The sequence below is a fragment of the Microcaecilia unicolor genome, chromosome 4, assembly GCF_901765095.1.
Source record: "Microcaecilia unicolor chromosome 4, aMicUni1.1, whole genome shotgun sequence".
In the NCBI taxonomy this organism is placed as follows: domain Eukaryota; kingdom Metazoa; phylum Chordata; class Amphibia; order Gymnophiona; family Siphonopidae; genus Microcaecilia; species Microcaecilia unicolor.
This window is the reverse complement of record NC_044034.1, coordinates 307,087,044-307,099,396: the sequence shown is the minus strand read 5'-3', so window position 1 is coordinate 307,099,396 and position 12,353 is coordinate 307,087,044. Positions and strand designations below refer to the sequence as shown.

Genomic DNA, 12,353 nt, shown 5'->3' with positions numbered 1-12,353 from the left:
AGCTATAATAAAAACAATTTTTATTTAAAATCCTAACAATGCTATTATGGTTTTGCTCACATTTCCACTCCACTGAGCTATAAAACAATAGCATGTGCAATATTAACTAGGGACAAACACTGGCTGGAATCAACCAGGGCAGCAGGAGAAAAATACATCAGCATAATCTAAACTAAGAGGTCCTTTTAGTAAGCTGCGGAAAAAAGGGCCCCGTGGTAGAGGTGGAGGCCATTTTTCCTGTGCGCCAGGGCCCTTTTTACTGCAGTGGGTAAAAAGTCCCTAAAGAAAATGGCCATGCAGTAAGATTACTTTGTGTGGCCATGCGGGGGGAAGCGGGCAGCAATGCCCGATTACCACCGGATTACCGCCACACTATAACATTTAAAAAAATTACGGCACACGCTTGAGGGAGAACTACCGCCGGTGGCCATATTGGGCCAGAGATAGCTCCTGGTTAACATGCTTTAAGCCCGCGTTGGGATTACCGCCGCTTTGTACGAGGGCCCCTCAGTGCTGTTGCCATTTGGGGGGGGGGGGGGGGGGTACCTAAAAATGAAGTCTGAATGTCACCTGTTTCTTCCTTTGAAAACAAAAGTAATATCAGGTTTCAGGTTATACCATCCTAGACATAAACTTTCAGAGCAGTTTGCAATTATTAAAAACAGATTAAAACAGTCTGCTAAAATCACTGTACTAGACACTCAAGAAATGTTGCCATTTCTGAACACATATTTAGAAAAGAGAACTATAAAGGGATATGAGTGTTCATCTAGTAGGATTATTTACCCTGATTAACACCTTGTGCAAAATAATATATGCATGACCTGATGGAAACGATCAGAATCATATGAACAGAAAGCATAACAGCAGATAAACAACACACAACTCATCAAACCTGCACATTCATAAAATTAGTTAGTAAGATTAAGGACATAGCAACAAAGAGCCTAGTATTTTGTTAGATTTAATACCGAGGCCAGAAACTACAGAGTTTAAATGTGGATCTCATACATGTTATATCTATTAGGCTACGATGAACTTTTTTTCTGCACCTTTAGCACCAGTTACAAAATATTTGCAGTTATATGCTTAACTTCACAGCTCCTTAAGCAGAAAAGGAAATGTTCCTTACGTATGCTACTGCTCTATTACCTGCTATGAACAGTCAAGATCTGTGGACCCTAGTACTGACTGGTTAGTATAATTCAGACCAGTAATTTAAATCCAGTATAGCCCTTCTCGCATTCTCTCTTCCCTTCCTCCTACAGCAGTCCTCATCCTGTCTTGTGTTGCTTTTGAGCAGGGAAAGGGCTGCTGCAGCACACTGTCTTGAGCCCATTGGGCTGCCATACATCTGGTGGCGGACATCCGCAATACACACTTCCTCATGGTTGTCAGTTTATAATGTGGACTGTGGCATAGCCCATGGCCATCATCTTGAAGCCAGGTCTTGTAAACTACAAAAATGAAGGTCGAGGCCAATAGACCTGGAATTTTCTGTTTATATCTGCATTTGTTTTTGAACTGCAGAGCTATGGTTCTTGCAAATCAGGTCCTTTAAAACTAAAATAAAAAAGTAAACAATTTTTTTTCTTCAGAATTAAAGACGTGAAAAAGTTGTTTTCTCCCTCCCGTAAATCTTCACACATTTCATCAGGTCCTCAGAAGTAACACCGAACATATCAACCTGCTGAATTAACCACCTATGTGCATTAACACTTGCTACAGATACAAAGTCTGCAGCTAACGTCTGCTTTGGGGAAGCTGGCCATTTGTTTAATTTTTTTTTTTTTACTGCTAGTTTTCAAAAAATTAAACATGAAAACATAGATGCCCAGTTACCCAGTTCCAGGCTGGAGATTTTAGGACAGTTCTTGATTTATGACCACCCCCCTTTGGTGCATTACGGGACTCTCACACTGCGAGATATAAGTTCAAAATCAGAATTGGCCAAAAAGACTTCAGCCTGGCTCCGAGTTACTTGGCATCTTTGTGAATGGAGATGTTTTTGCGTTACCTTGCATCATAGTAGCTTATTCATTTTCAATGTAAATAAAAATCAAATGCTTAATGAACTATGGGCATGATCTTTCTATTTGCGATTGGGATTAAAACTTCAAATATGTTCACAAACAGATGTTCATGGCCTTTTTTTTCCATGGAAATCCCATTTACAAAAAAAAAATAATCACATTTTAATACAAAAGTTTCTGAGTGGACCTCTGGTTTGCTCTTGCTGTAAGCCTCAAAGATGAGGAAGGGCCTACAGCTTAAGTTTTCAAACTAGCCTTAAAGTTATAGCGAAACTCCAGGCTAATGGAGCCCTCAGATGCATCCTTCTGAGGCTTGGATCTTCCCCCACTGACCTTCTCTAGGCCTGTTCCTTTAAACTTAAACAGGCCGATTCTGTTCAATATATTTGTGAGTTACATTGCTGAAGGGTTAAAAGGTAAAGTTTGCCTTTTTGCAGATGATACTACGATTTGTAACAGAGTAGACACCCAGAATGGAGTGGAAAACATGAAAAAGGATCTGCAGAAGCTAGAAGAATGGTCTAAGGTTTGGCAATTAAAATTCAATGCCAAGAAATGCAAAGTGATGCACTTAGGGAGTAGAAATCCACGGGAGACGTATGTGTTAGGCAGTGAGAGTCTGATATGTACAGACGGGGAGAGGGATCTTGGGGTGATAGTATCTGAGGACCTGAAGGCGATGCAACAGTGTGACAAGGCAGTGACCGTAGCTAGAAGATTGCTAGGCTGTATAGAGAGAGGTGTGACCAGCAGAAGAAAGGAAGTGTTGATGCCCCTGTATAAGTCGTTGGTGAGGCCCCACCTGGAGTACTGTGTTCAGTTTTGGAGGTATTAATCCGCAAACGAACCTTTTCCGTAGATTGGAAGGCTGTAGAACTAGAGGACATGAAATGAGATTGAAGGGGGGCAGACTCAAGAAAAATGTCAGGAAGTATTTTTTCAGGGAGAGTGGTGGATACTTGGAATGCCCTCCTGCGGGAGGTGGTGGAGATGAAAACGGTAAAGGAATTCAAAAATGCGTGGGAAAAACATAAAGGAATCTTGTTCAGAAGGAATGGATCCTCAGAAGTTCAGTGGAGATTGGGTGGCAGAGCCAGTGGTGGGAGGCGGGGCTAGTGCTGGGCAGACTTCTATGGTCTGTGCTCTAAAAATGGCAGATACAAATCAAGGCCAGGTGTACACATAAAGTAACACATGAGTTTATCTTGTTGGGCAGACTGGATGGACTGTGCAGGTGTTTCTCTGCCGTCATCTACTATGTTACTATACGGCTCATTTTCAAAGCACTTAGGCTTACAAAGTTCCATATGTTATGCAACTTTGTAAGTCTAAGTGCTTTGAAAATACGCCTCTATGTTACTATGTATAGCCAATTAGAGAAAGCCCCCAGAAAGGGGGACAGTCCAATGTTTGTGGGACCAAGCTTCAAGTTTCCAAAGCTGAATTCGTTTCCCTGCTGTGTGCAGATGTCATTTAAAATAGCGCAGGACCCATTAAGCCATAACTACATGTTTTGAAGACAACAAAAACTCCACAGCTTGCAAACCAGTTTTTAAAGAAAAATCCTAGTGCCAAGCAGGGATAGCCTGTAGGGGATGTGGGCCCATGTGCAGAATCTTACTGTTTGCCTCATCCTTCTTACCCCTGTGGGTATCAGCACTTCTTACCACCCTCCCCCTTCACCTGCTCATACTCCTGGTATTAGCACATTCCCTTCCCCACCCAACAGCTGACAAGAGGAATCATAAAGCAGAGCTCAATAGAAATCAAACAAAATAAAACATGGAAAAGAAAATAAGATGATACCTTTTTTATTGGACATAACTTAATACATTTCTTGATTAGCTTTCGAAGGTTGATCACCCCACCCCTCACCTATCCACACCCATCCTGTTAGAATATCAGTGATATGCTTTGATGTCCCCATGCATACCTCCTACCCACCCCCATCCTCCCACCCTGTCAGACTGTCATAGTAATGCTTGAATGTTTTCACTTATATACACTGTCAGCTAGCACATTTGCTTATTTCCGATCTGACGAAGAAGGGCAACCTTCAAAAGCTAATCAAAAAATGTATTAAGTTATGTCCAATAAAAAAAGGTATCATCTTATTTTCTTTTCCATGTTTTATTTTGTTTGATTTCTATTGATAACCTTAAGAGTGGACTAACACGGCTACCACACTCCTCTACTTCTGAAAATCAGAAACACATGGAAGCCCCTTAGTCTCACAAGACCTGTTAGCCCCAAGCAGTTCCAATTTCAGAAAGAAGCCCCCACATGAAGAGTGAACAGTAGCTAATCAGCAGCTCCCCTTGAGGGCAGGGAACCAGAAAAAGGGAGGGGGGAAAATAAAGCAAAAAAAAATTACCCTCAGCAGCGGTGACGGTGGTCCACATCTATCTTCTCTTCAAGTGGCTTTGGCTAGGGAGTGGAAGGCATGTCGGGCTGGGGACAGGAGGTTTTGGGAATAATGGGCCTAAGGTATGGATCATGAGCATCCCTGGCGGGAGCGGCAGCTCAAAAATAGGCTTCTCGGCAGAGTGGGACTAGTGCCAAGTAGTATCATACTTGCCAGGATTTCAAAATGAAATACTGCGCACGTTTTACAAATCGCCTTCTGACGCTGCTGCCACCTCTCTGCACGGCAAGAAAAAGAATGCATGCTGTAGAACGTTTATTTAAAACTTGATGAATTGCCAATCTTGGCCAAGGCCAAATCGAGGCATTGTACATACTTAAAAAAAAAAAAAAATCAGAAACCAGAATAAGAACTGCAATAAAAACAGGAGAGACACAATCATACCAGAAAGAGAGAATCCATTCTGTCCACAGCAGTCATGGTGACATCCATTACAATGCTACTGCTGCCCTCTCCTCCCAACACCCCCGCAACGCAGAATGCTATACAAAAAAAAAAAAAAAAAAAGCGTTTTCAGACCAACTCTAAATTGCTTAGGAAATGTCTCCGAACAAACTGAGAGAGGCAGACTGTTCCATAAGCTAGGTGCAAAAAAGAAGTAAGCACTATGTTTCGTTGATTCCAACTTAGCCCTATTGGAACTCGATGGAATCAATGGAATGGAATAAACGAGGTGGAACACAAGATATAGTTATGCTTGCCAAGATAATCCAGCGTACCCTCGTGCACAGCCTTGAATGTTAGTGTCAAGATTTTAAACTGAATCCCGAAATGCACCGGGAGCCAGTGAAGTTTACAAAATAGCAGCGTAATATGACCCTGTGCGAAGCTTTACAAAGCAATCTGGTGGCTGTATTTTGTAGAGACTGTAGTCTTCAGATAGGTCTGTGTAATGCCCACATATACAACTGCCTACATGGAGAAAAGGAGTTTGCAGAGAGGCTTTTTCAATGAGTAAACACCAGTTTACCGGTGGAAATATCTCCGTATTAAAACATTCACAATCACAGCTCCAGTTATCTTTGGAGAATATAAAGAAGTCCAACATGTCAGTATTTCAGAACAACTAAAACACATCTGTCTCTACAGCACACGCAGGAACCCTTTAACAAAGCTGTGGGAGGGCTAACGCACGCCGAATCAAGTTTGGCGCATGCCAAATACCGTGGTAGAAAATATTTTTCTACCGCAGGGGGTGTTCCTGGTGGTAATCGGCAGCTTGGCCACATTGGCACCATGCAGGCAGCGTGTGATAAGGGCTCAGGCCATAAACAGGCATGTGCTAGTTTTAATTTTTGTGCATGCCCATTTCCCGGCACATTAAAAAAAATGGTCTTTTTCCCAGCCACGGTAAAAAAGTGGCCCAGCACACACCAAAAAGATGCGCTCACACTACCGCAGACCACTTTTTACCGTGGCTTTGTAAAAGGACCTTTTGGTTTTCCTGGTGGTTCTATAACTGAAATCACTTGACAGGTCATACAAAACAATCAATCAGCCATCACAAAAACTCTCGGATTAGTTATGCATTTAGTGCCATCGCCTACTGTGTTAAGTGCTTTTTTTGTCTGTTTGTTTTCAAATTGGGCCAAGTGTCAATTTCTAGATACATAAACGGTTATCCATGCAGAATTATACTGCCAAAAAGAGGGCAGGATTCAGGGTGTTCCAGAGATGGCAGAGGTCACACCTATAATTTATACGTTTAAGCAGCTCTATTCACCTGCTAACCCTATGAATTATACACTTAGCTGGGCCACACAACAAATTAATATACAGTGAAACATCTATTGTGAACACTCCACTTATACCTCTATATGCAACTGCGCTGCCCACACAGATGGTGTTGCCAACTATGAGATTCTTTTACAAAGCTGCGCGACTCCCGCACGGCAAATGAGAGGAAGCCCACAGGAATTGAATGGGCTTTCTCTCATTTGCCGCACTGAGAATCGGTAGCACAACTTTGTAAGAGAAGTCCTGTATCTACAACTTGAAACTGTACATTAGATATCCAACTTACAGTACTTAGGCATTCCCCAGCCTGCATACTATTGGCCTCTTGTCTCTAATCCTACTAATCACACACAAGCAGCATTCATTGGCATGAGATAAGAACTTGATAAATTGGTGCCAAAAATGACAGTCTTGTACTTTCCCTTATTTGCCTGTACTTATTTTATCACAATTGGTCCTTGTCATTCAATAAACCCTACCTACAGACAAATATCTGTTTCCAAGTAGCACCTCTTAGAACTTTCACAGACCATAAATCACTGAACAGCCAAACTACTTGCCACTGATCCTCTGTACTTCTCTCATGATTACAGGAACTCTTACTATTTTCAGTCCAGTCACCTTCACTGAAGCAAGACATAGTATTTGAATGTCACCCTTCCCATGAAGATGTATTTGTATCTATTAGCTACATACTACATCTTTTATAAAACATTCTTTCCACTGGGGGCGGGGGACTGGAACAACATTTGCCACTTGTTTATCACTTACACCTGTAGTATCCCCATCTTCTCTAGTGCATAAACGTTTAGGGCTTTAAGTCTTCGTTTTGGTAGCCCTTCACTGTGTTCTGGCAACTGCCTATAGAACTGGACATAAAATATTCCCAGATGAGGTTTCATAATGATTCATATGGGGGAACTATCAGCTCCTTTTTTTCTGCTCATCCTACCTCGTCAGTCCTACTTCTCCCTATACACCTTGGCAGATCTCTAGCATCAGCCACTGCCCTGTCCATGTTTAGCAATCCTGAGATCATATATAACCAACCCAAGATTCCTATCTTCTATGCGCTTCAATACTGTACCCTATTCCACTCCAACTGGCTATCTGTACAAGAAACACAATCATCACACTTTCTTTGAATTAAATCTTACAATAAATACAAATACATCACATTTACTGTACTTGAGACCTTTTATGTGAATCCACTGCAGTGCCCCCTAGTGTGCTTCACTGCTTTGCTGGGATGGTTGTATGGCCAGTCTGCTAAGAATGCTGCCCCCCCCCCCCCCCCCCCCCCACCATACATCCCAGTGGCTTGTTTTTGTGCGTTTTTCCCTGGAATTTGTTTTTAATGGTCCTAAAGATAGAGGCTCTGAGCATAAAAACACTTAGCAAATGGCCATTTAAAAAAAGAAAGTTGGAAAGTTTTCTGCTTTGAAAATGGCTATGTTTACTACTGGATTTTTGATGTGTTTTTTTTCCAACATACCGTGAAACACTACATGTGTGAAGACCAAAAAAGAAAGTAGTGTAGCCAACACAGCTCTGCCAGAAGAAAAACAGGACGACAACTAAGTAAGAAAGGAAGTCTTTATTCCCAGAGGGACCCAACAAGGCACCGTGTTTCGGCAAAGTGCCTGCCTCAGGGGTCTGCTCAAAAGGTCTCAGTGGGATAGTGCTTATATGGACCAAATAAAACGCACTGCCTTTAAAAGATATGGTAACTAAAGCACAGAGGTGCGGAACCAAATGGTTAGAGCCGGGCAGTGGTGTGCTGGAGCAGGTTCTCACAGGCTCGCAAGAGCCGGTTGTTAAGTTTTAAGAATTTTGGGAGCCGGTTGTTAAAGTAGGGCCCTCCATGGCTACTTTAAAAACTGGCTCCCAAAATGTGGGCTTGGGCCCCCCGCTGAATTATCTTTTACTTTGCTGGTGGGGATGTTGAGCCCTGCCAGCCAAGTAAATAGATTACTGCTGCTCCCCGCTCCTTGTTTCCAGCTCTGGGCAGCAGGCTGGGACTTCTCAGAGCAAGACGTTGGGAGTGGTGGCAGTCCATTTATTGGCTGCCAGCAAAGGTATGCCTAGTGTGCCCGCACGAAGGGAGGGAGGAGAGAGAGGCAAGTGTTAGCCATTTATGCCATATTTTACTTGACGTAAATATCGAAGCCTAAATTAGGCGCAAAGCAGGTGTATTCTATATCAACACGCATAGACTTTAAAAATGTCCATGCCCCGCCCATGGCCACGCCTTTTTCAACTATGAGCCCTAGAATTTACGCACACCATGCTACAGAATATGATTACCGAGTTGTGCGCGTAAATTTTAATGCCAATTAGTACTAACTGCTTGTTAATGTCCAATTAGCGCTGATTAGCTAATTAACCAATTAAGTTACGCACAGTGTTATAGAATATGCTTCGATTTCCATGCAGAAATGAAGGTGCCATATACAGAATCCCGGGGGAAATCCATGAGCTAATTTAAAACTAGTAAGTGATTTTAACTGGATGTCACTAACCACTTCTCTAATGAAGAATTCTAGCCTGTGTCGCCAACACAACTGATCAATGCCATTTGTACTGTTCCTGTAATTCAGACTTTTGCCTGCGACTCTGCTGAATCAAAATTTGGCACTTCTGCAAAACAGACAATTGAATTTCTAGAAAATACTGCAAACCAGAAATTCAGGTAACACTGGGAAGAGTAAGGCATGATGGTGCTTAAAAGTAGAAACAGTTTCCTTTCATCTGTAAACAGAGCTAATCTTCTCAAATGATAGGTCAGTTTGTTTGTTACTTTTGACTACAGAGAGATAGCAATAATAATTTGCTGCAATGCAATCAAATGCCACGCTTACATTAAACAGCATATTTACGACAGCAGACAAAAACCAAATAGTCAGTACACAACACAAGCATTAGAACAATTCATTACATTATATGTGAGCACATAAGTGGCAAACCTATTGCTTAAGTCACTTTAATATACATATATTTACCACCATTTTTGCACTGCATTTTCTGTACCAACTCCAGTTATTTTATAATCACTACATCAATGTAGCAATAAACAGATCAAAAAAATATTCCACAGCACTTTCAGCTTTGAGAATGAAAGCAAGCCTCTTGATAAATAAAAGTGATAAAATATATTTGAGGTGGAACTCAACTATCTTCCTGCAACAAAAATAAAAAAATTAAAAATCTTTATTAAAAATGTACCAGTTTATTCATTAAAAATATTTTTTCTTTTATAAAATAAACATCCTCTTTCAAAATTGACATGATTTGGTTCTTCAAAGGGGCAAGAAATAAAGCACTCAGTTTAAGATAAACAGATCAGTAAATCCATTTTGGCAGTAAGATACCCACTTTGGTGTTTTTGTAACATGATTGAACAGAGCTCTTAATAGCTAAACATTTCAGCTGCAAAGCTGCAATACCATCATAAAAATTTCTCTTTGGGGGAAAAAAGGATAAACATTATCCATCTATTTTTAGAACAGGAATATATATAAAATGTGTTAATTGTTCAAGGGTGCTGTTGATTTTTTGCTTAGACTTTAGCCTTTTGATGTCAAATGCCATCAGCCATGTGAACTCAGGAATCACTGGTAAGCTGGTCAGTTAACTTGCTCAGCAGTCCACATTCCTTCTTGTAGAAATTAATATCATCCTAGCCTTTTGGATCTGTAAGAACATAGTTTGCTCTGATTTAGCTGCCTTCTTATCCAATTCTAACATTTACGTGGATTCTTTCAGTATGGCGTTCTTTTCTCCCGTTTGTGATTTGTAAGGAAGTACTTAAAAAACTCATAGACAGACCAAGAGATTGCAGTGGAAGGCATTTGGTAAATCACCCGTGCTTGGGCCCCTTTGAAATATGCAGCAACTCCGCCCAGCTTGTAAACAGTTCGAAAAGCATTGATCATTCCTGAGAGATGCCCACTGTTGTTCAGGGAACTTAATGCCATGTTTTCCTGAGTGTTGAGCAATGTCTTACAGACATCAAGAGGGGTGGTAGCAGCAGCGGCCACAGCTCCAGCAAAGGCACCTGAGATAATGTGTGAGCGGGGATTGTACTGCCGGTGAGGGTTGATCTGCTCTTGCATAAATTCATACATGATGAAGTGAATGGCTTGAAAAGGGATGTTCATTGTAAGCTGGGTGGTGTAACTGCGATAAAATGCACCCACCCCTTCTGTTCGGCTCACTGTCCTCACGCAGTCCACGACAGACTTGTAAGGAGAATTGTACATCTGCATTCGCTGCTTTACAACTGTTATTAGGCAAGAGCCCAAGTACAACAGTTTGGAAACGATGGAAGATTTGTTCCCCATGACACGGTGAGAAAGCCATGTTAAACACAAGGGGAGAGGGAGGGAGAAAAGAGAAAAACAAGAGGTCAAAAGTTAGACAAAAAATGTATTGTTAAAAAAACAAAATAAAGATAGGATTGTCAAATAGGCTGTTGACAATACTTTTTTTGTTATTGGACTAACTCAATGCATCTATGACTAGCTTTCATGAAAGAGAGAATAAACTTTTAAAAAGCCCGTCACAGATGTATTAAGAATTAGTACAATAAAGCAAAATTGTTTACCTGTAAACATGAGTTCACACATGGATGACAACATATGACTATCTGGCAAGGGGGGTGGGGGAGAGTAAACAAACACTAAGTCAGTGTTTTCTACAATATGAGGCATAACCCCAAATGTGGTCATACAAATCAGCATTTTGAGTTTTGACCAGACCAGGGGAAGAAAATATCATTGGCCCATGCCTCCCATTGAGCCCACACTTTAACTAGGTCTGCACAGGCTCCACGAAGGTGGGGGGGGGGGGGGGGTGACAGCACTGTCGCAGCCCACTCTATATAAGGGTTGGGAGCAGTGGCATGAATAGCACGCTAAGGCTCAGGGATCACAGCCACAGAAAGTCTGTTAAGCATGGCTCTAAACCATCAGAGCTTTCTCGAGCACTGAACAATGAAATGTGGGGGCTTCCCATGCTGCATCATCACATCACATCAATTCCACAGAAAAACTTTCAATTAGAAGAAGCTAGTTCCTAGGAAGGTAAGTAGGTTTCACAAGGACTTACTGCTTGTTACAAGTAAGCAACTTTGCCTTCTCCAATAACAAGCAGAACATACAGAATCCTTCACTAAAGGCTGCCTTTAAAACAGAAATGGAGAGATGGAAAAAAAAATAGAGCATCAATAGGTAAAAATGTATTTCTTGGCAACAGGCCATGTTGTCATTTTTTGTTAAAGGCAGCCTGGAGTAATAAAAAATGGCCATTAGAAAGGACAGAGCTGGATTCTAAACTTTAGACTCCACAGGATAAACTGACCACACCTATCATCACATTGGGAAGTCTTCTCCGATCAGTAATGAGATGCGTGCAGGGGCAGACTGACCATTGGGACACAGGCCCACAATAGTAGGGGCCCACTCTGCTCTAGCCTCCAACTAGTTCAATCATTTTTGATAGGTGGTTACAGGCCCACGGCTCTTATTACCTGGGGACCGTTTTCATCTTCACCACCTCCTGCAGGAGGGCATTCCACGTATCCACATTGGCTCATCTACAAAATACTTCCTGACATTACTCCTGAGTCTGCCCCCCTTCAAGCTCAATTCATGTTCTCTAGTTCTACCGCCTTCCCATCTCTGGAAAAGGTTTGTTTGCGGATTAATACCTTTCAAATATTTGAACGTCTGTATCATGTCACCCCTGTTTCTCCTTTCCTCTAAGGTTTACATGTTCAGGTCGGCAAGTCTCTCCTTGTACAGTTTGCAAGGCAAATCCCATACCATTTTTGTAGCTTTTCTTTGCACCGCTTCCAGTCTTTTTACATCTTTAGCAAGATACAGCCTCCAAAACTGAACACAATACTCCAAGTGGGGCCTCACCAACGACTTGTAGAGGGGCATCAATACCTTCTTTCTTTTGCTGGTTATACCCCTCTCTATGCAGCCTAGCATCCTTCTGGCCACGGCAGTCGCCTTGTCACATTGTTTCTTCACCTTTAGATCCCTGGACACCAACACCCCAAGGTTTGTCTGCTGAGTCGAGCTTACTAATCTCTCCTCTCCAGTATGTCTCTTTTGGGTTTCTGCACCCCAAGTGCATCACTCTACACTTCT

At 41.8% G+C, this 12,353-nt stretch overlaps 1 protein-coding gene and 1 long non-coding RNA gene across 2 annotated transcripts in view; both read right to left on the bottom strand.

Moving 5' to 3' along the window:
- Positions 1–386: 386 nt before the first annotated feature.
- LOC115469311 lies at positions 387–3,863 on the bottom strand. The gene is made up of 2 exons (XR_003941989.1): positions 3,394–3,863; positions 387–2,406 (listed from the first exon to the last, which is right to left on the bottom strand). It is a non-coding gene; the product is annotated as an uncharacterized LOC115469311 (long non-coding RNA).
- Positions 3,864–8,330: 4,467 nt separating this feature from the next.
- Positions 8,331–12,353, bottom strand: part of SLC25A37 (solute carrier family 25 member 37) — a 55,165-nt gene continuing 51,142 nt past the window's right edge. Inside the window, exon 4 of the mRNA XM_030201819.1 lies at positions 8,331–10,477. Coding sequence (XP_030057679.1) covers positions 9,957–10,477 — 521 coding nt within the window. The 3' untranslated portion in view covers positions 8,331–9,956. The remainder of the gene's footprint in view (positions 10,478–12,353) is intronic.